The 25,368-nt window shown below is 38.6% G+C and overlaps 2 protein-coding genes across 2 annotated transcripts; both read left to right on the forward strand.

Moving 5' to 3' along the window:
• Positions 1–6,517: 6,517 nt before the first annotated feature.
• On the forward strand, positions 6,518–10,178 carry LOC134841261 (uncharacterized). Its single transcript, XM_063857124.1, has one exon. The coding sequence runs from the start codon at positions 6,787–6,789 to the stop codon at positions 10,027–10,029; it is 3,243 nt and encodes a 1,080-aa protein (XP_063713194.1). The 5' UTR covers positions 6,518–6,786; the 3' UTR covers positions 10,030–10,178.
• A 3,208-nt stretch (positions 10,179–13,386) lies between these two features.
• On the forward strand, positions 13,387–19,987 carry LOC134841518 (protein unc-50 homolog). Its single transcript, XM_063857549.1, has 6 exons — positions 13,387–13,829; positions 14,315–14,380; positions 14,706–14,826; positions 15,087–15,277; positions 15,592–15,879; positions 19,624–19,987. The coding sequence occupies exons 1-5, from the start codon at positions 13,601–13,603 to the stop codon at positions 15,828–15,830; spliced, it is 846 nt and encodes a 281-aa protein (XP_063713619.1). The 5' UTR covers positions 13,387–13,600; the 3' UTR covers positions 15,831–15,879; positions 19,624–19,987.
• The last annotated feature ends 5,381 nt before the right edge of the window (positions 19,988–25,368 follow it).

The raw sequence follows: 25,368 nt of genomic DNA on the forward strand, positions 1-25,368 counted from the left end.
TATAATTAAAAGTACTAATATCCTTAAGGCTCGAGAAGGGGGGGCAAGAGTTGGAAGGGTCGGATGGAGACAAAGAAGTCGAATCAGTGATGATAACGGCAACGCCCCCAAGTAAAGACGTGAGGTCTCGCAAGAGGAAGAGAGAGGTGGAGGGATTGGGTAGTCCTTCAGCGGATGCGGTCTCGGAGAAAAACTTGAGAGAGACGGCCCCCATGGTTCTGGCACGATGGAAGACAGCAGCCTACAAGAGTAGCTACGAACCAAGGAAACTGCTCGAGGTAGAAAGAGAGATGGAGATCCCCACCAGCCCAACAACGGAAGAAGACTTCAAGCCTCAGAGGACAAAAATGAAACGAGGTTGGACGAGCGGGCAGACATGGGAAGTAGACGTCGGCAAAGAATGGGTCTCAAATGAACATCAGGCCACTGGGAAGCAAGTGACTAGCGATCCTCTTGAGAATAATATAACGAGGAACACCTCCCGACCGTGGTGGGTGGCCCTGGAAACATTGAAGGAATTGGAAGATTGCCCAAAGAAGCTCGACAGTGGAGAGTCACGCAAACGACGCAACTGGGTTACCCAGCAGAAGGCTGACATCAACAAATTGGAATTGGGGAGCCAACTGAAGAGAACTTGGCAGAACTTGTTGAGGGATCATTTCGAAGAAGCGATGAGAACATCCTCATCGGCATCGCCATTGATGGCGAATCCCTTCATTAGAACCGCAGGACAATTGATGTTCGCGTGGAGCCTGGTGGGAATAGAGTTAGAGACACTGACGTCGTATGATAAGTTGAAATTGGGAGGCAAGAATCTGGAGTTGTATCAAGTGCTGATGCAACATGTTGCTAGGGATAACTCAGGCTTAAGTCTGGCAAGGAGGAAAGATGCTACCTGTTTCTTGAGGTGGATAATGTCGATGATGACTGACAGTACCATCCTAGCATGTCACCAAAGAGCAATCGGAAGCAAGACGGTGGAAAGGAGAGTCTCAGCAGTCATCTTGAACGTATACCAGAGTACTGGGATAGAAAAGGAGGATGGTTCCAGGCAGTCTCTAGAGAGCCACAGGAAGTTAGATGAGATACGGAGATTCTACAACAAGAAGTTCGAGGAGAAACACGACGTACACGGTAGCTTGGCCTCGTCAGGAGAGTACTTGAAACCCAACAAAAAGGGAGAGTACCAGTATGGTTCTGGAGTAATGGGGATGGCATACAACCCTTTCCTGGACTCGGAAGCCGGAGACGCTCACAGAAACTACGAGGTGGCGGAGCTGCTGAAGTTCTGGACAGAGAAGATAGTGGAGATAGACACTGTAGAGAGAGAGAGAGACCTAGCTTAGGTTTGATTCTCGAGAAGACACCAGAAGTAATAAGTGTGCCGCGCTCAAGTAAAAGAGTCGAACTGAAGATGGGTAACGGGAATGGCATGTTGGTCACGAATCTGGGAGTGGTGTGGAAATTTCTGAGGCCCTCCTGGTGTCAATCCCCATGTGAGCCTGATCGAGGAAGTCACGGAGCGAGTGAGACTAGCACCATTAGAGGATGAAGATCTGGCGACATTGAGTATAGTGCATATAGTGATCCTGCCTCAGGTGAAGGAGTCAAGTGAAGTGACGAGTAGACTAGGGTCGGTGAAGAAAATGGAGCCGGGCAGTTGTCTTGATTCGACGTGTGGAAATGGCGAGCACACCTGCGATGGACGGTCATGCGTCAGGATACAGTCCTTCCAGAAAGAAGACCTAGTCACCTGGTTTGAAGACATTACCGAAAGGGAGAAGAGTGAAATACAGATAGTGGCTGAGTGTTACGCGAGTTCCACTTTGAACCTAGCAACAGCTCTGGGATTCTTCTCAAGAATGTGCAGTCTCCAGTCACTGGAGAGGCTAGAGTCAGAACACCACTTGGTGACCGCGTTGAGCGTGGAGTCATGGCCCGGGCTGTTGCAAGTGACCCAGAAACACATCAAGAGCTGGAAGGTTGGACTTGAAGCAAAAAATGGGATTTCCCATGAGCGAAGCCTACGGTCTGCCTCTAAATGCGAAGTCCTTAGTGGGGTCAGTGATGGCCAACCTATGTGGCAGCCACTATCCATTACACATGGCGATGGTGGAAGTATCCAGCCAAAGGGTATTGATAGACAAAGCCTTCTCAGCGCCCAAATGCGTAAGACTGGCTCGGATGTCGCATCACTCACACAAGCTGTTGAGGAAAATCCGAGGGACAGTGCCGAAAGAACAGAGGGACGACTTGAGTGAAATCTGGGGGGAAGAACTTCTGGGTTTGGAAGGTGAAAGCACAAGTGACCACGAGAGACAAAACGTGATCGGGAAACCTATGGTTGGTGCTACAAACCTGGAAGAGATAGACGTGATACACGAGAAAATGATGGAACTTGAGCCTCTCCTAGAAGCCTCGGGAGAACGCAATCTTAGGAGCATCGACCTCACACATGGGGATTGTCCATGCCACTGTCTGGCGCAAACAGTGTGGTACCCGGATCACGCGAATCTCTGCCTGATCTGGGATGTGGAGGAAATCAGGTCGTTGGGACTGCCCGATCATCAGCAAAAGGTGACCATCTTGCTGGTGAGCACGATGCTGGCCCCACGATGGATTGAAGAAAATGTAGCAAAGTATCGGGAATCGAAGACGCCAACGGCAGAGTCGATTTACGCGATAGATTACAGCAGGAGATTTGAGTTGTTTGAGACCGCATGCAAGGTGTTCGCCATACCAATGGAAGTCAGACACGTATGGAGCCGCTTAAGGTTTTTTCCTTGGTTTCGAGCGACGTTAACGTCCTGGTTATACATGGTAACGAAGGATCATATGAGGAAATATCAAAAAGAATATCGACAGTTCCAGGCCGAGATAGGACCGGAGGCCTTCAAGAGACCTCTGCTGACCCATCGAAATGCGATCACGACGGGGTGGAAAAGAGTTGGTAGAGTATCCAGAAACAACACCAGAGCGAGGGAGTCGATACTAGAGGAAGACCTGGCGAAGAATGCGAGCCTGAGTTTTCACAATTCCTTCTGTTTGAACCGAGAGTCGAAGGTGAAGAGTTTACCCAATCAAGCGAAGAGATTGCAGGAGCAAAGGGAGTGGATGCGATCCTATGAACAGCTGAAGGCTTGGGAGGAGATCGTGATCAGCTCCGATGATGAAGAGGCACTATTGAAACAGATCACGGTGTCAAATACATCTGGGTCTGGTACCTCGAAGGCGAAGAACGCGAGGTGAGCCGGTGGCTCAAAAGGGAATTCTAGAGTCTTGAGTCTTGAGAGGAAAGGGGGCTCGATGGTGAACTCGGATGAAATCTGGGTTCACCAAAAAGAAATTTTAACAAATGAGATATTGTTAATAATATGCTATATCTATTATATAAATCAAAATGCTGCATGAAAATTTCCTGATTGAATAGGACAAAAGAAATTTTAAATTACTAGCTTGAAAAGCAAAAATTCACAGGTGCAGGTGTGTGCAGATTTCGATTGCTGTTTGGCGATAGTGTGAAAATTTTACATGGTTGTGAATTTTGGGGTGTAGATAAACTTAAGTCTGCTGCAAACTTCTGTAAATGACCACTGGCACTGTATCTTGAGTAACACTCGGGTTTCTGGGGATTCACTGACAGAGGCAGCACGCGATGAGGACATCGATCTTGAGTCGGGGAGTATGTGCCAGTCGGTCATATCTGGAAGTTTGACCTTGAGGGACACGAATATACGTGATTTTGGAGTGAAGTTTTATTTTTCAAAAATTCGAATGGAGCCTGTCATGCTCAGTTTTCTCGCGACAACTGAAAACATAAAATGAAAAATCAGAACGACCGAATTAACAATTGCGGGAAAGTTGTCAAATATATACAGTGGGAAATCCCTATTCGCAATTTCCAACGTAGAAAACTAGAGTAGAGCTGTCCTATCTGACATAGGAGACCAAACGAACACGAGAGCAGAGCTAAAATCAAATGGACCAGTGTGAACCTTCAACGGAAAGGCGGACAAGTGAAGTCTCCCAATGGTCCAGAGCCAAAACTATATTCTTGAGTTAAAACTTACTTCCCTTGATTGGGACTCATCGTTAGAAAACTTCTTGAGTTATATTTGATTATATTTATGCCAGAGTCGTTAATTAGTTTAATTACTCTGTGTCTCAAGCGTGCTGCTAAGTAAGTACCAAATTTAGTTTTCTCGAGTGTGTTTTATGATTGTTATGTTGAGATAAGGCGAGTTTTAGGTTGATCCATCTGAAATGGATCAAAGTTCCACTGCCTAATAAAAAATAACTTAACGGATTGTTCCGACCCTGTTTTTAACGGCGTTCGTGTATTTTGGGTATTTCGAGAACTAAGTATGGGAACGTTTTTATTTTCTAGAGTGGGGGGATATTTTGGCAGTGGCCTTTAAGCTGTAACGGGTTCTAGTCTCATGTCGCAAGCGAACCGAATTGGCTCCGACCGTTTTTGAGGTAGAAAAACACAAGAGATAGTGTCCCTGACTCTTGAGCCAATGGTTATAGGGCCTATTTTTCTTAAGCCTCATATGTGACCGAAGTAGGCGACTGTTACAACTAATAATCGATTATTGTGAATAAATTGTATACACGCTGTACTGTGATAACATAAAAGGATTCGTGGTCACTATTTAAGTGAAACTTTTGCAATTTATTAGGTTGTGTTTTTGTTATCAGTAGTCAGACTACAAGGACACTAGCAATCGAATTGAGGGTATAAGCAGTAAGAAGTGATAAATTGAAAATGAGTCTAGACAAGTCAAGGATACGTAAACTAAGTGATAGCTCCATAAGTGATAGCTTGTTGTTGATGTGCTTGATACTCATGTCCAGGAAAGCAAAGTAAGCGTTTTCCTTCTTTTCAATTGTGAACTTCACGTTCTGATGCAAGCTGTTGACTGCTGTAAACACTTTGTCAAGGTCCGTTTGCTTGATGGCCCGAAGAACATCGTCAATGTACCTGACGAAAAACTTTGCAGGTGTAGAAAGCACTGCAACTGTCCGCACTTATCCACACCAAATGCAACCACACATGAAGTTTGTGCACTTCCTGTGGAAGCCAAAATTTACAGCAAGAGCACAGAATTGAATAGCCAGGCATTGGAAAGAAATGTTCTGCAACGACAACTGCATGAGTTCACATAAAGTTGTTCGCTCGAACGGCGGCACGCAATTGCGTTGGTAAACTAAATCTGCTGCAAGCGATATCGACTTGAGTAGAAGACTATTGGGACCCTTGAATAGCGGACAAGATTGGGACCCTTGAGAAGTTGACTAATGGTAACCTTGAGTAGTTGAAGCTAAAGGAACTTTTCAAGAGCTGAGAAGATTGGGGAGTAGTTGACTGAGGGGCTCAATTTTCCTTGTGGGGTGTTACTTAAAAAAAATTGGTTGTTGTTGCCAGATTTTTAGGACTCAGGTGATTTTAAGTCTTCATTGTCTTTTTGGTTCTGAAGTCAAACTTATTAATGAACAAGTTCGCACAAACAGGAAAATATTTTCTGGTATGACCACTTTTTCGAATAATTTTTATGAAAGTCAAATTATATCATAAATACACAAGTACAAACTCATTTGTCGTCATAGACATTTTCGTGAAACGAATGTACACCGCTTAAATTCTTTATATTTGGTGAAAAGGGGATGGCACATTTTTCTAAATCGTTTATTTCCAACACGGGTGTTTTGTTGTTTGTCTGAATGGGTAGACTGATATCATATTAAAGCCCTTTAAAATTATTTCTCTCATTGTCGAGAAAAACCGGTTGGAAATTTTCGATTTTAGTCTTCTTTCGAGCAAACGAAGCAATCGAGCAGTTTTATCATAGGCTTAAGTTGGCATAAATAGCAAAGATAAATCTTTGCTATAAGATATTGGCAGATAAATCAAGTTAAAACGTGAAGACTCAGTTTTGCTGCAGTGAAATTATTATTCGAAATATTTTGGCTCCTTTTTGTGAGAATAAAACTGAAAAAAAAAAATTAAAAATTTTATGCAGCAAATTTCAAAAATTTCAGCATTTTTTTTGTAGTTTTTCTGTTTATTTTATATGAGAAAATTTGTTGTCGATGTTTTTTCTTTTTTTCCCCTCGCCTCGTACGAGCATCAATTTTATGGCGTAACGAGTAGTTTTACAAGGTAGAGTACGAAGACCAATTATATTTGCCGTGGCCTAATTAGGGATGTCATTTTTCATTACAATCGGACAATGTGAACAAATAGTGTATGAAATACAATCGTGTTCCGGCTAGCTAATTTGTTCATGCAAAACTTTATTGCCATCAACAACATTATGTTAGTTTTTGAAATATAAATTCAAATATAGGGCTCTTTTCCACTCCCCCCCCCACCTTTCAAAATATCGAGTTTTATGTTTGTTTTTTGTACTATTACGGCTAAATGCGTGATGTTACGAAGTAAAGTATGAAGAACAAATCTGTTCACTGTTGTCGATTTGTTCACCACGCCAAGTTTCATTGCATTATGACAACGTTAAATAAGCTTTTCAAAATTGAAGTTAAAAGGGGGGGGGGACTGGAAAAGAGCCAAATATGGGAGAAGAGTGGAAAAAGCGCTTTTTATTCAAATATATTGTTTTTGATAGATTTGATGGCGAAGTGTATCATTTTACGTGTCTGAGCATTTTTTTGCAGCTATTGCATAAAAATATTTGTTCGTATGTTTTTAACTTTGTATCTTTTTTAGCACATGCGTTATAATTCGTTGTGTATTGTGTGCATATAATAATTTTTTACTGAGCAATGACTAGAGCGTTTCTGTTGTGCTTCTTATTTTCTCTTTCAAATAGCCAGAGAATTTTTTTTGAGGCTGATAGCTACACTTACGAATGGAATAAGGGCAGAAATAGCGAGACGGCTTCCGATGAAATTCAACTGCAATTAGAACGAGATAGTTTGACTGGTGATATTTCGGTGGATTGTTCGATAACTCAAACATATACAGACAGTGCTAGTTTTTATTTCACTTCTGCCACTCAGCCGCAGCTCACTACTACTTCTCTGACATTTTCCGGAAACACTGCAGCAATAAGCCTAGCTTCTCTAGAATGGGGTCAAACTCTAAACGATGGGTCGTCGCCCGGTGGATATTCCACAATTTCATGCCAATCTACGAACCTAGCTAATAATGTGCAACTATCGGCATCTACTCAAGTCCAGATCAAGTTCCCGCCCAAACTCTCAATCTACCCTGAGAAAGTTTACCTGCCAAATGACCTGGATAACGAGACTGTTTACAGTCTGACTGTTCGTATGTCGAGCAGTCCAACAAGCGATACTCGAATTAGTTGTTCAACTGTTAGCGAGGACGGACTAAAGGTCACTTTTTCAGACCAAGTAGTTCTAACGCCCGTGGACCCGATATACTCAGTATCAGTGAATGTCAGCATCGATGATGACACAGCTGATCCGGGATCGACCGTAACTTTTACTTGCGAAGCCTTTTCCCTGGACTTTCAGTACCTTCCTCAAACGTCAGACTCGAACGAAGCAACACTTGAGGTACAACCTATTGAGGCCTCTTTGAATCCAAACAAGCAAACTGTATCAGGGAGTTCAGCTGTGGTATATTTACAACTAGTAGAGCGCCATCATGCTCAGCTGGAGTTCACATGTTTCGTGTTCTCGGAGCAGGAATCACCAAATAACCAAGGGGAAACGCATTACAGCACATTTGAAACTGAACAATGTGGCTTAGATTTAACGGGAGAAGAGCGAGATATTCAATGGAGCATAAGCCCTGAGAGTCCGCTTGTTCCACGTGGAGTCTCTTCGTTGGCTGTTGTTGTTAACTCTGAAGTGGCCTACTCAAGAGATACAGTAAGGATTGTTTGCTGTGACAGAAACCAAGTGGCGACGAATATTGCCGAAATTTTGGTACTAAACTCTTTCGTACAGATGGGACAATTGGCCTTGAGTGGAGATGTTAAAAGTGTCATACAGAACCCGGAGTGGGTGGAAACAGCGGGATGTCAATGTGATCTTACCTACGGGAAATGTGACATCAACTGCTGCTGCGACACTGCAGACTGTACAACTGCAACCATAGATCTGTTCGATTGTACCGAGCCTCTGGAATCAGAGCAAACTCCTAAATCAGGAATGGGAGGGTACTGCGAAGACTCAGAGGATACCAATCCATTCTTCTGCGTAGAAACTGAGTCTCCGAACTGGATCGGATACTATTTTCCAGATAAAGGAGAAACCGATGAAGGAACCGACACTGGTTACGACCTTTCAGCACGAATGCTTTCCACAGATAGCTCGTTTCAGTACTCGGAAAGAGGAGAGAATATGAGAGGGCAGACACGTTCTTTTGACCCCAGTGCGATTGCGCAATCTGAACGGCTTACATTTCCTGGTCAGTTTTTAGGTGGTATGTGTGCTCGCAATAAGATTGTTCCATTCTTAGTGGACTCATCCGTTAGTTGTCCCGTTGAAATCACTCAAACTGAATGTACAAGACCAGATTCTCAGTTCAGTGCCAGAAACTACCTTGTTTCAAGTGAAAGAACGTTTCCGGTGCCCCTCTATAGTTATTTTGAGCTTACTAATGGAACTGTTAGCATCCCTGCAACCAGCACGTATTATTGTGCAAGAACTGAAGCTGAACTGAATGCGTATTTGACTGACCGATCTGTTTTGCCGCCTCTGTGTTGGTTCAATGATCAATCTGAAGTTCTCCCACCCGAACCCGATTTCATTCAAGGTACAACAGCCAGGTGTGCAAATGCATTACTGGGTGCGAAATACGTCTTTAACTGGAAAGGATCATCTATCATATCCTATGAAACTACTCTTGTGTTAGGCAGCGTAGGAGTGATTCCGGATACTTATCAACCGCCACAGTTGTTTTCTTTCGTACGCGATGAAGTTTCACCTGCAGCCGCTGCTTTTACAGAACCAACAAATCCGAATTCTGTTACTGTCAATCCATCTTACGCTGATTTTCTGACGTCAACGGCGCCTGACTCTCAGAGTGTTCTTCCTGGACTGTCACAGAAATTTGAGGTATATTTTGTCTACAATGCAACTCTGAGCGAGGTTGACAGTTCAGCAGAGCTTGAGAGATCTGGAAATCCGGGTTACTTGAACCAATTGCCCTTAAGACAGGCTCTTGGCAGTTTCAATAACGATGCCGTCCTGGTATCGCTTTCAGCGAGTCTCAATAACATCCAATTTCCCCTTCCGGATGGCTCTGGGCTCTGCAATGTCGATCGAACGACACCGCTCTTGTTTAACACTAACTATACTTCGTTGTGTTTCGTAGAACTAGCTTACAATGACTTCGATAACTGTTCCACTATTGCCTCAAAGTTTACAAATATGCTTCCAGCTATGCCTTCGAATGTTTACATGGGCAAGAAGGGCAATTCGGATGTCGCTGCTTTAGAGGACTGGGTTCCTTTTATGACGTCATCAGACCCCTCTGGGCCGTGGGGTCAATTAGCTGAAAATGTAATGGATGTGCTGCAAGTAGATCCTGTACCTGAAAGTGGCGACATTTACTCCTCAAGAGGAGCTACATGTAAAGATGTCCCAAGTGGATATTCTTTCGAATTTTTGGTGTCTGATTCTGGTTTGGTTGACGGAGTGGTCCAGTTCGAATTAGTAGGCGCGAGGCTTAGAGAACTCTATTCTGATATAGAGTTGAACTGTTTCCAACTGAAGCGTCCTGACCTATGCGAGCCTAATTCGAGTGAAACGCAGAAGTTCCCGTTCTACCTGCATACGAAATTTTTCACTTTTCCTAACCCGGCGACGCAGCCTAGAAAAACTAAAAGCGAGTTGGAATGGGATCGAAGGGAGAACTGCGATGTCAATGAAAACTGTTGGGGCAATTTGTTCTACCCTCTGAAGCAACCCCCGAGTGAAAATAGAGAACGGTTCCTTCTCTTCCAGGAAAACACTCTGTTCACTGTCAGTTTAGGGGCTGCCGCTCTATTCACGTGGAAATTTACCAAGCCATGGACCGGGCAGAGATAAAACACGAGACAGAAAACAACACATCTCCTTAGTCCGAAGTAATAGTTTTTTAAATGACTGATTTGATTTCCTATGCTAAAAGAGATCAACTAGTTCTATTTTGTACATTACTTGAATTGTTTCTAACTTGACTTTTTTCATCTTCCAAATGTTAATTCAAAACTAAACGGTAGGAAATATGTTTTCAACTATATTTTGACTTGGCGTATAGCATGGGCCATTTCCATCATGACTTGTTTTAGGATTTAGTTTACTGCTTCGTTGCAGGATCCCATTGTAGTCAACCTTTTACTCAAGCGACTTGTTGTTCCGACCACTTCACGTGGCTAGTATGACGTAAAGTGTTTTTGAGCCGATTGTGACCACCTCAAATAAAGATCGTACGGGATGATATGGGGTGTCATGTTAAAGCATTTTTAGCCGCAATTCGGATTGTAAAAAAATCAATGGCAAAAACGTTAATCTCTATGTCGGGTCAAACGTTTTACGCTGTGTTACTTTAAAATTCTGTGTGGGGAAAAACGTTTTACTCAATCTTTGCGGGTTTTCAGACTAAATAAGACAAGATGATCAGAGGCTGGTCTCCAAATGTTATCCTCCGTTTTTTCTCATTTTAAACCTAATTCAATCGCCCTTTACAAAAAAAAGATTACAAAAGTTAAATTAAATTAGAAAATATATTTGAAATTAAAGGATTTTCAGGATATGTGTTTGAAATTGGAAAAATGCAGTAAAACTCAAGGATGATGATGATGATGATTTTTCCTGGAGTTATTGACCTTTTTCCAACTGTATGATTGCTTTAGTTTTGTTCACATGTTGTTGACTTGTCCCTATTTTTTTCGTTCGAATTCTGATAACCCTTTCAGGCTCATGTTAACCATCCCCCGATGGTATCTACTAAAGAATTTCCTCCTTTATTAAAGGACTAATTCGATGATTGAGCATATGTCCAGTTTACGGGATGAAATTCACTGTATTATAATGATTTGGCAGTTTGATAATGAGCGGTTTGTTTTTGTTCAACTCAATTTCATTACCTGAATCGAAGGATCATTGCACTCTCACGAAAGTGCGAGTGGCGCAAAAAATTTAATTGACTTACAGTTTTGAATGTTGGTTTCAGTTTTTTAGATTTTCCAGTGGAATGAAAAACTTAATTTTGGGTCGCCCGGTTATTACGCGTTGATGACAACTCCAGCTGTCAACGTCAAATCTGGGGATTTGACTAGTTCCATTTGCCGCCGAGAGCCGACCAACGTATTTGTCCTCAAAGTAATTGAAGATTGGGTGGGCTGTCTCAGGGCATGTCTTCTGAAGAGTTTCGAAAGCAGTAGAAACATCACTTACAGGCAGGAAAGCGATACTCAGCAGCATTCGGACATGCTCTCGGAATTCCAGATCTAGTCTGTAGTTGTTTGTGTTCCCAGTAGACTGAATGTGACGCCAGACGCTTTGGCTCAAATGGAAATAACAGTATTGAATTTGTACATTTTTGGATACTGAATTGAACGCATTTTTGACCGCTATTTCGAAATCAATGGTGGCTCGCTTAGGGAATTCAATGTCGAAGCAGCTCAAAAGGCGAAAATACGTTTCTTCTTTCTTGTCTGGAAGCAATGCATACACAATATGAATCAGAATTCCCTCGACTGAAGCGTGGATAGTGTATATCTGAAAGAACACACTCGGGGCCGTAGAAAAGGTGCCATCGCAGAACCAATCATCAGCGCCACTGAGAAGGTCGAGTCCTGGAAGAGTGGTGAAAACCATTATTCGCTTGGTATCATTAGGTCCAGAGTCAAAATGAAGGAAACGCTCGCCGCTGCGTGTCACTTTCAGCAACTCTGGCAGTTCAAAATCAGTTAGGGATTGGGGTTCCTGCATTCTGGGCCGTTTTTCCTGTTTTACTCTGTTAATTGTCCTCTGGTTGGCAGAATAGCTCGGGATTACTGCTGCAGTCTCTCTGTTGATGTCTCTTTGGACGGAAAGAATTGTTTGACGGGGTGGCTCATCTGACACAACTGCTCTTGTTTTGAGAGCTGTCCTGAATTTTCGTTTTTCAATATCGGCTGGATCGGGAAAATGACTGTGTTCATTTATTATAGTGACGTTATCTTGGAAAGTGCGCACACGACCATTGCATTTAGATAAAACACATCGCCACGAAATTGAGGTGTCTGTTAGTATCCGATGTTTGAATTATGCGTATGCATCATAAACTAGCATTTCGTTGTTTTTATTTGTTATAAGAATTTCCATTGTCAACACGAACCCGAGAGCAATAACAATGAAATTATGATCTCTCGTGTCTACGTTTGGCAACATTATCAATCAAGCAATAATTGTGTAGGTATGTGTAAATGATTTGAGTCCTGTGTTAATTTCGTCTCTAATATGCTGCGCGAAGTAATTTCTGGTCTAATTGCTCAGTTGCGTGGCCTTATCAATTTAATCCTTCCTATTGAGAGCTTATCAAATTAATCCGGTCATTAACTAGTGTGGCAATAGCCTGGACAATTTTGGGACAATTTTGCCTGGGAACCAAATGTCTTGGACACTTTTTGCATTTTGGACTGTTTTTGCCGGGACATAAATGTCTGGGACACAAATGTCCTGACACGGAGAAAATTGTATAACAAGAAGCCCCTTGCACAGCCCAACAAAGTTCTAAAAGGGTTAAAGCCCAAAAATTTGAGCAAGTTCTTTAAAATTTGTGGTTAAGCAAAGATTATGTGTTTTATATAGTAAAAATCTTATTTCTTGACTATCAAGAAAAGTTCTCTTTTACAGGTTTTTGGAGATTTAACCCTCCTAGAACTTTGTTGGCCTGTGTAAGAGGCTTCTTGTGATGTAATTTTCTCATCTATTAACCAAGTAGTTTCAGCTCAATTCTTGATCAATTAAAAAATGGCCTATTTTTGGGATAGAATTTTGGTTGAGCATTTCGGAGAAAAAATTGCACCATATTAATTCTGGTGAAATTGTAATTAACTTTTGTTCTGTTCAGTTTTTATCTAATTTTAGCCCAATTTGAGAAAAACGCGTTTGAAAAGTCAAGTTTTGTCCGGTTAATTTGAATCAGCACTGTATATCAATAAAATGTCAATAATAAAAGATGCTTGAAATAAAAATAGTTTTAAGGACTTTGTATTGTTTGCTTTCCCAACTGACACTTCCAACTGCGTTTTGGCGATGTTTTTTTTGTCAATATCCCTTCACGAAAAACCAAGATCTCTTCTGCAACCAGCAGTGGTAGCTACAGAAGTTCAGAAAGCTTGAAATATTATGATTATAAAAGTTAGCTGGTTAAAGACTCAGCGCTCCCAACGTATAACCGCTGAAATGATTGTTAAGCTATAATTAAATCTGATGCCTTCATTTTCAGATATCTGACTTAAACAATGAGTATTGCTCGATTGCCTAAAATGGACAAAGTGACGTGTAACAATAAATATTAAAGAGAAATTGGACCAATTAGTGTTTTACCTGTAAAGACCACAATTGACCTTTGTTGGAGGTATTTTTAAAAAGCGATACTTGGAAAATAATATCGAGCAAGGTCAAAGTAATGTTCAGCACAGCTTCTCTGTGCCCTGAAGGGGGTCTTCCCTCCGCATTTTACCCTGGCGGGTCCGGCCCTTCATCCTTCAAACAGAAGAGTGCGGCGGAAAAGAGAAAGAAGTTCCTCCGACGACTGGTCAAGTTCCGCCAGATGGACTTCGAGTTTGCGCTCTGGCAGTTCTTGTATTTATTCGTGTCACCTCAGAAAGTCTACCGAAATTTCCAGTACCGATACAGTGAGTCTTAAAATTCCACTTTCCTGATAATTACTGCTGGAAAATTAAATTAAAATGAACAGGAAAAAGCAGGCTTATGCATTACTTTACACTGAAATCAATTTTTCCAAGGCTGAGATAGCAATTACTATAGGTTGCGTTACAACTGGTTTGATCGACGATAGAAAATACTGTCACTGTAGAAAAAACGGGGATTTCTTGGGCTCCTTTTCGTTAATAAATATCAGCGAGTTCGTGACCATATCTAAGTAAGCTGAACAGAAATTGGTTCGTGGAAAAATCTACTATAGGACTATTCGTCATGAAACTGAGCGTCCTCGACAACAAAACTACGATAGCTTATTTTTAGGAGTTTGACTGCGGTATTATTTTCATGATTGAGTTTTTGAAGCACAATTGACGTAATAAACGAGGTATTCGGTCTAAAGTCGTCAAGCGAAGCTGGTTTTCAAAGAGGTATATAGTTTAGGAGATTGTGATTTCAGGTACGAAGAACCAGTACGCGAGAGATGACCCAGCTTTCCTGGTGCTATTGGCAATCTGTCTAACAGGTAAAATTACCAGAACTTGATAGCTGCATGATATGTCTTTAATGATTTCTTGCAGTTCGCTTATGAGATAGGTTTAACTCTCAGAATTTCACTTCTCTTTCACTTGATAATAGTTAGTGAGAATAATTATAGTCCATTTTTTAACCATTGACCTCAACTTATGATTGACAGAATCTGAGGATAAACAATGGCTGATTAAATATTTTTGAATTCTTCCTTTAAATAAATTTGTACGCTAGTTTTTATCTGCAGTCAGTTTTTAGCAGCAAAATTTGATGTAGCAGTAACGTGTTTCTCCCGCATAATATCAACACCAGCTGTTTAGTGTCCTCGGCTGTGTTCTCTGTCGTACTTGGTCTGGGCTTCTTCGGGTTCCTGAAGTTCTTTTTATGGACTGTGTTCGTGGACACTATCGCAGTCGGCATGCTAGTTGCCACCACTCTATGGTCAGTTCAGAGTCATCAAAATAATTAAAATCTACGTAAAGGCTTTGGTTGAAGAATTTAAGCATGCTGATTGTGCATGTAGTTATTCGATCAAAAATCATTTTTCTAGAGACACCAAAGTGACCATTTAAAGCTGTTGGAATCAGTAATATAATAAGAAATATTTTGCGTCAGTTTTGATTTATGTGTAAAAGAGTCCATAATTAGCCAAAGCATTTAGAAATTATGGAAAGACCATCATTGAGGTTACCAATTGGCAGGTTTCTGGCCAACCGATACTTAGTCATGCAGTCCCGTCACAGACGTCCAGGGATGGGTGGAGGGGTTGGCGCTAGTCTCGGTGAAGTTGGCGAGTCTGAGATCGAGTGGGCGTATGCATTCGACATCCACCTCAATGCAATCGTGCCAGTGATCACTATTCTACATGGAGTCATTCTTCTGCTGATTTCACGTAAAGCTTAACAAAAAAAAATTCAGCATAATATGAAATTTCATGGGTAAAATTTAGCACAATCAGTGCTGATTAAAATTGTAGAAATCCTTACTCTATAAATAAATTTGTTTCTCAATGATTCAATTGTTCGAGCATTTACTTTATCTGGGCCGCCATGACGCTTCAACGTGTTTTTTAAAACACATTTGAAATATGATCTGGCGCGAAGTTTTATGTTCTCGGCAAAGAAAGTCTTAGTTTTTTTCCAAAAGATCTCAATTCTTGCACATTTTAAAATACAGCTAGCTGAATGTTTTTTGGTGGTTCTTCAGTGGTGACGCATAGCAACGTGGCAAGTGTGGCCATTGGCAATCTACTATGGGTGGTGTCTGTGGGCTACTATGTCTACATCACCTTCCTCGGCTACTCCTCCCTCTCCATCCTCCACTCGACCCAACTGCTCCTCTACCCACTCCTGCCCACCCTCTTCCTCTACTGTCTCTCAATCATGTTCTCCTGGAACTACACCACCTGGCTCCTCTCCTTCTACTCCTCAAGAGTACAGTCGTAGTCGCTGTGTATACTATTATGGATAGAGGCTTCAGCACATCAGCAATATAGTTAGTATCTGTACCCAATGTTTACAATTGAAGCTGAATCTTCTTCAAGCTAGCACCAGCTTTTACGAGATATTTGTAGTATAAATGAAGGATGCACCTAATTAAGAGTTGTAGAACGTAGTGAAGAGTCTTTTATTGGTCTTGGTTATTTTTCCAGGAAAAAGTCTTAATATGCTCCAAAAACAACAGATGTGCAGTCATATATATTAATCAAAAAAGTATCCATCATAAATTCGTCCTGAAATTCAAAGAGCATGAAGACCATAGATTTGTTACTTTGAAATTCTAAATTTGAGATTTTTTTTTCTTCAAAAAACAAGTCTATTTTTTCTGTTTACTTGCGTCTCTTCTCCAACTGTCTGTTGGCTATGTACATGTCCATCGGTTGACTTGGTTACCAGGCCTTTTTAGCGTTCTTGACTATAATAAATGCGGCATGGCACGATGAGCCAGGGCAGTTCATATGAGGCTAAGGACAAGCAACTGAGTTATTGAGAAGCGTCATGAACATCTCGTGCGACGTAAAATAATTTAATTTGTAAAAATATAAAACGCAACAATTGTAAAAAAAAAACAATGAAAATCAGATAGTGGCTTTAGTAGAAAATCAAATAGCAACCAAAATCATTTCTAAATTCATATTTTTGATTTATTAGAGTCATGAACGTAATGAATAGTTTTGTAGGTCTTGATGATTTTTTTGTTGGTTTTTTTCAGGAAAAAATTGTTCACGCTAAAATCTGATTGCGGTTTGATTTTTCAAGTTCAGTTCATTTCCTTTGTTAAAAGGAAGGCAAACTTCACTATTGGACGACAAAAGTGTAAAGGTCCCGAAAAACCTATAAAAGTTTTACCTATTGATCCAGTTTTTAAACAAGCATAGCCTGTGTTATAATATGAACTTTTTTTCTTTTTCAACCTAAGTCGCAAATATTTTTGCGATGCAATTGTTGCGACAAAATGTGTTCATTTTGAAATTTCATTTTGATCTAGCTGTTAAGAACAGCCAATGCTAAGGATATTAACACACTATTATATTGCAAATAGCACTTTAGCTTTGGCGTAGATGCAGGGAAGGAGACCAGCAGCAAAATAAGAGGGTTCGAACCTGGGGAGGGTCAGATTTTTTATGATCTTTTTTGTATACTAAATAAAATGCGTCAGCTTTATAAATTGAGACATGCTAGTTGGTTTTTTTTCAAATTGGCTGGTACTACTAATGCGGCATAATTGGTTTGCGTCACTTAGCAATTATGTAGACTCATAATTGGCGTGTGTCACTGAAGAAATTTTGTAGGCTCGAAGTTTTACTCATTCAGTTTTTTCCAATAGCGTTGTCGGTCATATTTTTGCTTTTGTATGCGAAGTGCAACTTCTCCTCTGGGTCTCAATTTCGGTTCATATATTGTTCTAGAAATTGAAAGAGCTTAAATGTCTTAATATATTTTTACTTTACTCTCCGAAAGTTGAAAGTTTTTTTTCAAAGTTCAAGTCAGTATTATTTCTGTTTCCTTGCTTTCATGACTCTTTTCCAACTATTTGTTGTTTTTTTTTCATGTACAAGTTTGGTGTCATGGTTTTTTAAGATTCATGAACGTTGTGAATACTCGGATCTACTTCTTAAAACCAGCCTGGTAATTGAAAATTTTCCGGTTAAATTGAATTGTCTAGTTGCAAGTGCAAATGTTGTGCATTGGTGTTTCAGGGGAGAGTTAAAAGATTTCATATTTTTAAATTAACTTTTAACTATTTTTTTAATTTTTTATTATTTATCTTTTTCTTGATTTTTTTATTTGATTTTTTTTTCGGCTCTTCTTGTGTCTGCTCAAAGATTGTCGGCCTTGCTTGTTGATCGTAACTTTCGTTCTGTTGCTAATGTAATAATCAAATGTGCCTAAAATGAATTTGTATCGAGTCATCAGAAAATTTGATTTTTGGTAGACCTAGTTTCTTGCAGCTTTTTTCAGCAACTTATGTTGTTTATGTTTGTGTTGTATTCCAAGTGATGCGAAGCTCCGCTTCGCCTCTGTGTGAATTATGAGTTTGACGTTGCTCTTGTAGTTTGGTAATAGTAGCGGTTTCTGTACTAGATATCTCATTTTTGAAACAATCCTACAGTTTCTACACAATAGTGATCTTTATGGCGCTTGCGAAAGCAAGCGTCTTTTAATTGGGAATTAGACTTTTTCCGGTTAACAACTTTTCTTTTAAATCTTTCTTTTTTCTTACTTGCTTGATTATTGAAGCTTAAGAGCCTCCAGGTTCGTTCCCATTTGGTCAAGAGATAACGCCCTCGCCTTTGCACCCTAAAGTCAGGGTTTGAGTTCCGGCCGGACCGTTTTTTTTTCAGTGTGTATGCAATTGAAAATTTTTGCGGTAAAATTGAATTGACGAATTTTTGGTTGTCTGCTCAAGTTTTGTCGACTAAGTTGATACATCACGGTTTTTGCTTGTGCTGTAAGCAACTTTCATTGTAGTTGCACATGCAAGTTTTGTTCAATATAATTTCAGGGGGACTTAAAAATGTTTTAAAATAGGTTTTTTTTTGGCTCCCTTTGTGTCATCTCAAAGATTGTCGGCTTTGTTTCCTCCTCGTAAGTTTCGTTCGGTTGCTTATTTGTTTTAAAGCATTTTTTCCTAAAATGATATCTACCGAGACTTACGAAAATTTAAATTTTGGTAAACCTAGTTCTTTTTTCAACATTTTATGTTTCATTTGTTTGTGTTGCATCGCCTCTGTGTTTCATATTATGGTCACTAAATTTAAACATCTCATCAACAATGTTTCCTAAATTCTTGCATGATCATTTTGTTGAAAAATCTTAATCATGGGTTATATCAGATGAAATGAAAGCACTATTTTAGTAACGAATAATATGAGTGTAAAAGGAAAAGGCCAAAAATTTGAATCTAATCAACCATCCTTTTACATTGATTTTGGTCTATAACCTAAAAGCCACCTAAACAGAAAAATAAAAGTAGGTTAAGGAAAAAACCTGATGGCGGAATCCTAATAATAATAATTTTGTTTTCAAGCAAAAACTTATAAGCATACGTTCTATGAAAATGTACGTTTACAATAAAGTGCGGCTTGGGAGAATACCAAAAAGGTATCCAATTATGTATTCATAGGCTATCATGTTTATCATATTACGTATTTTTTGGTGAATACATATATACGTATGTTTTGGTGAATTGGATGCTGATATTTGGTTTCTACACAACCAATTTGTATTTTATACGGTGAAGCATTTTTGAAGAGTAATGAACTTAGTGGGTGTTGTGTAGGTCTTAGTGACTTTTTTCTGGAAATTTGTTCACAATCAATTTTGAGTTTTCGCGGTTTGTCTTTGATTTTGTTTAAATTCACTTCGTTTTATTTGTTAAAAGGAAGGCAAACACCACTATCGAAAAGCGAAAGTGTAAAGGTCACGAAAAACTGATTGATCGACTTCTAATTTCGAAAGTGGAATATACTTATCAGATTGCTAGCAAAATTCAAAGAGCATTAAAGGCATATATTTTTTTCTTCGAAATTCGAAAATTGATTTTTTTGTGAAAATAAAAGTCAGTTTTTGTTTCCTGTTTTCTTGCGTTCATAACTCTTTTGCAACTGTCAGTTGGTTGTTTTTATGGCTCAATAATTTTTATGAAATGCTAACTGACTTATTAATCCAAATATTGTTAATATCGTTTATTTCTTTTTCATTTTGGCATAAATCATGTGTATTGTTTTTGTTTTAGAGTGAAAGCGTTTGACAGCAGGTGAAACACAACGATGTATGAATCATATGGTGAAGTACAGAAACACTGAAATGTGATTGGGTAGATTAAAGTAATTGGCAAGGAAGAACGTGTGCGGTTGTTCCCTGTGAGGAAAATCAATGCGTTCTTGCCAGAACAAAACTCAATTATTCCCTTGAGCCTGCTGCATGTGAAACTTTTTTGTCATTTTTTGTCGTTAAACAAGCTTTCTTCTGGGATGAGGAATACGATCTAAAGATTTGTATTTTAGCGTTACTGAACGTAATTGAACAAGCTCGTATCCAAGAACAAGTTAACATAAATAATGATAGAACATGCCTTATATATTTATCTAGCTGAACTTCCGAATTAGAATCAGAAATGTTATATTGATAGTAATTTTTCATATGCGAGTTATCGCTATATGTTTGGGACCATTTTTAGGATATTTAATGGCAAAATCTTTAAAAGCAAAAACGATAAAAATTTATTTAAGCTCAGTAGCGCTTCTGCAAACTTAAGGTTGATTGTATAAAGCGATTGTTCATCAAATCATATCTATTTGTAAATATAATAGTTAATCAGTTTGGAATTGTAACTACCAAATTTAAATTCAAACTATCCAGCTTTTTCTCATGGTATCTGAGTAATACTAATTAATACACTTGCTATTAGCAAAACCTATCAAATTGGGTATTTTTTTTGTTATATTACTTCCGTGAAAAGTGGAAACACTTTTCACGGAACTAATATTGCAGTGGCTGATGATAATACTGCTAACGCTCGTTTGAAGGCTGAACTGCAATAAATTATCGCCTTCTATTTCTTGTCGAATTTTGATAAATTGGTTAAAACAGTTGATAACAAAATGATTTATGTCGATGTTTTATCAGCTTAATTGATTTTGAATAAAAAAGCAAAAGCCAGTGCACTTATAATAGGAAGCTAGACTTTTTCCCCGAAAACACTGCTTACAAATCTGTTAGAAATAGTCCTTGCTATATTATGGAACCTCAATACCATTCAAGCCCCTTCCCATTTGTTCAATAGGTAAAGCACTATCGTTGGAAACATGAGGTCTAGGGTTCAAGTGCCAGCCGGACCTTTTTTTTGATAGATGTGTAGAAAAAAATTTTGTGCAAAACTTGAATGGTCGGATTATCGATTGTCTTCTAATTTTTTGTCTTACTTTCCAAAGCATGGAATTTTTTTCTTCAAAGTATCGTAAATCTTCGATTTTAACTATAAGTGATAGTCGTTCTGTCATTTGTAAGTTGAGCAATTCTGATTTGTTGTAAAAGACGGAGTGATTTTTCAACTGCATAGGTCGTGACGATTTTGCCGTTTTTTAAAAAATCGTCAATTTTGAGTTTTCACGGTTTGACTTATGATTTCTTTTAAAGTTCGGTACTTCTTTTGTTGAACAGCGTAATTGACTTCTAGTTTCAAAAATGGGCTTTAATTTTCTAAATGCCTAGAGGAATAAAAATACCTATTTCCGGTTTCTTTAAATGGTACGAATCAACTTTTTTCCAACCAAAGTTGCAAATAAAGTTTTATTTTGGCGCTTTTTAGCCGACGTAAAAGTCCTAATTTTTGGGTCATTTTAGCATCAGGAGGCTCTCGCATTTAATGAATCAAAAAAATTTATGTTTTATTCAACATAGATATACAACATTTATACAACACAGTATAACAATTAAATTTTGATTCTAGAATTTTTTCTACAAAATTTTTCCCGAGATTTTTGAATGGCATTATTTATGCACAATTGGTTTTGTGCATTCCAACGTTGCATTCCTTCTGTCTCATTTTTTTTGTCTAGGTTATAATGCTATGTTTGAGTTGTATTGCAAATTTTGCCGAGCTACACCTCGCCTCTGTATAATAAGTTTTAGATTTTGTTTTTTGATTTTTTTCTGGGTGAGTTAGCAATTCTAGCGACTTAATTTTTTTTCTTTTTAGCAGAGCAATTTTTGGAGCTGTTGTGTACAGAATATACAATTTCTTAAAAAATAAAAAAAGGAAAAATTTTGCCACTGAAATTTTCTGGTCCCATTAATTTTTGGAATGGTTCAACCGAAGTGGCTTTGCAATATTTTGCTCGTGTGCAAAATCAAGTTTCCTGAACGAATTAAAATTTTAAAAACATGGTTGTTTTTTTTTGGAAACTAGGTTTCTGTCCAAGTTTTTTTAAATTCTAAGATTCAAATGGCATTTACGAAATGCTCTGTTGAAGACTTTTAGAATTATTTCCCAGTGAAAAAACTGATAATTAATTGCCGTTGTTTTTTGTGTTACGTTTTTGTGTATCACCACGTATTGTCTTTTTTCCAATCTTACTTGCCCATTTTCCTGTTCTAGTTCTGTGAATAGTTTCATCAAAATCTAATCATATTTATCCAGTGCTGATAAACTATTGGTACTCTGGATAGAAATACAGGAAATTCTTAATGTTTCGACTTTTGAATGTCGCAATTTGATTATTATAAATTGGAAATTTTCAGAACACAATAACTTGATGTCCAATAAAATATAATTTTCTTTTTCAGCCCAAGACCTTGTGTTGTGTGCAGTATAAAAAACTCTTTAAAAATGACCTAACGTCAATCACTCAAAATAAGCCATTTTGATTTTAATTTGATTATGTCCATAATGGTTTCGCTGTATAATTATCACATTTTTTCCAGTGATCCGCGGCTGAGACCATATTTTAATTTTAGCGAATAACAGCCGTTAAGTTCCATAAAACAATGCTTTCAGTGAAGCACAGCTACCAAGCGGTGCCCAAGTGATCGGATGTCTCACACTTTTTGCTGTGCAGAGGAAAAAACCATCACATGAAAAAACCTAAAAAGGATGATAAAATCTATGGCGCCAAAGAATAGCGGTCAAAGAAATTTGCAAAATCGAACATAAATCAACGGTCTTTTAAAACTAAGCGCCCCTTTTGCTCAGAAATGCTAGCCCACAATTCACAATGGACCATAAAACTGCTGTTAAAGCATGAAGACGAAATTTGAAGAAAGGTCAACTAAGCAAAAAATTTGAACAGAGAAAACTTGGTGGAAGTTTTGGTCTGAATATTCTCTTTTTAGGCTCAAAACATGCCTCAGTCTCCTTCCAGAGGTAATACAGAGCCTATCACTACTCAAGGAAGCGAAAAAATGAAAACAACCTCATATCAATAAAAATTTTGCAAAAACTTGTTCAAAGAGTGGACAACTAGAGCATAAAAGACGCTTCAGGGCTATCTGACTGTCAATCAAACCAATTTCAGCCGAAGTAATTTGAAAATGTTTTGGATATTCAACTTTTTAAAAATAACAAGTTAGTGGAGTGAACTACTCATCGGAAGACAAATAGCCTTCTACCAGATGTTTGGGCAATGACGTTTAGCGCCTTCTTTCATAAGTTAGAGTGCCCACAAAAGATGTGCAGAAACTCGCAAAATACATGTCAAAAATGTGGATTTCCGGCTCCTCCAAGTCCAAACTATTCAATCAAGTAGTAAGGCCCGAATAGGACAAGAAACGCTCTTAGGAAAGTTCATAAAGGACACTAGAAATGGTACTGCACGTTTCAACGCGTGTATATCAACCTATCAGCACGCGCTGCGAAATACAAATAGCTTTTATAGATAAAAAAATCAGAAACACAATTAAATTCCGCAAAACAAATCAATGTTAACAAAGAAAACAAATCAAGATACTACTTCGTTTAAAACGCCTCGTTCGAAAATAAGAATCAAAATCACACTTCGAAACACGATCTGCTCTAATCGAGCGAAATGAATTTCATGCGAAATTCAACGGAAGAAAAATAACGGCAGCTATACATCATGACGTAAAACAGAACAAGGAAGCAGAGTTTTTGCCAGGTTATTTGTCTTACAGTTGATAACCTGCTTTCATCTTAAATTGGTTTTCGTACCATTAACTATCATTGAAACTTGATTTCATCATTAATAACGTCTTCCCCATGCCTCGACTCCGTTGGCTCAACGATTAGTTCCTTTATAAACCTTTAAGATGCAGTTTTTTTTCAAAGTTGAATTAAATAATTTTGCTGCAAAAGTTATAAGCCTTTAATCCCTGTGATAGATAATTATTTTGTGATAAAAAGCAATTAAAGATATTAAGCTTGCGATTTGCAAGCATTAACGTATCCGAATAGCTTTTTTTGGATTAACAACCTGTTTAACAGAATCATTTGGTATCTTGTTTCATAATGAATTCAAATTTCTAATCGTCTCCGGCACACATAGTCCATCACTTAGAAAAACCGTTCAAAATAATTGTCAGCCAATTTTTTGTCTGCTTATGGTTTGTGGGCTTAGTTGCCACATTTTAGAGTTTTTATTTTGCTGCATGCAGTTTTAATATTAGTTGTTTTTTTACGTTTTTATTTATTTCTGCAATTTGCAAATCCACTAACCTCGACTTTGTCCATTTTCATTGTAATTTTTTTCCGTTCAAAAAACCCCATGGCCTAAATAATTACAGTTCGTTTTTTATTGACTTACCAACCTAATTTTGGGTCGTTTGAGGGAACCATAATTTGCATGCTTTCCTTCGGTTCACAAAAACGTTAAAATCTCTTTTGATGATAGTCATTTTATATTCGCTCGATGCATGTTTTCGAATTGCCAGTAAACGCTATCGAATACTTTTCTAAATGTGTTTTCCGCATATAGATAATCATTCCAGACAACATTTTGAAAGTTTTTTGAATGTGGTTTTCGGAAATTTTCCCGTTTTCTTTGGACTCAGTGGCTTTCTTTTCCTGTCTGCTAGCTTGCAATGCTATTGTTGTGGTATCGGAAATGATTCTGGGTCAAAGTTGATTCTAATTTATTTAACTAAATCTTTGTAAATTTATCCAGTGAAAAAATCACATACCTGGGAATATTTTTTCTTGAGAGGTTGAGTGACATCTCTGCCTGACGATATGCGTTCATTATTTGCCATTCTGATATTAATATGATTATGTGTGCCTATAACCGCTCAACAAATAATACAAAAATGAACAAAACTGATAGCCTATATAGCTAAATAATTACGCTAACACAAAAGCTCGAGAAAAATTTACGGAAAGACAATTTATCAGACTGGAAAGAATGTATATGACAAAAAAACAATCAGTCTTTTTTGGTTTTTCTATGGCTTTTTCCACCTTCTGTAAAGTAACAAGTTAATAAGCTGAAATCGTAGAAAAAGTTCACTGGGCACCATGTTTTTTAAAAATAACAAGGTTTGAAGCTTGGCAATAAGAATTATTCAAGCTCGACATTCTTGGCTCTATTAATGTCTACTTGGCGATCTAATCAGGCTTAGAAAATCTTCATCGCAATTGAGGCAAGCTATTTCGTCTCAATACGATGTTGCTAGACGCAAAAGTTGTCACTTTGTACTTAGCGTGTAAGGGAGATAATCTAAATTTTAAACTTTGAAACATGTGTAATTTTTTGGTCAAATAAAAGTGAGCTATGAAAACTCCCACAAATGGCATCAATTTGCGTTATTCGCATTATTGTTAGCTCGCATTTTTTGTAAAAATTAGTGGCGTGAAGCGGTTGCTGTCAAAATTGAACTCTACCGCTAGATTTTTGGACAGACATTGCAGAGTGAATGATACAAACAGAACAGCTTGCCGCTTATTGAAGTTGTTGCATCATAGATTGTTTTTCATTTAAAAGCGTAGCATACGTTTTTAACAAGCGGTGAATTTTTTGGTTCTCGCTGT

Source organism: Symsagittifera roscoffensis, chromosome 3 (genome assembly GCF_963678635.1).
Source record: "Symsagittifera roscoffensis chromosome 3, txSymRosc1.1, whole genome shotgun sequence".
Taxonomy (NCBI): domain Eukaryota; kingdom Metazoa; phylum Xenacoelomorpha; order Acoela; family Convolutidae; genus Symsagittifera; species Symsagittifera roscoffensis.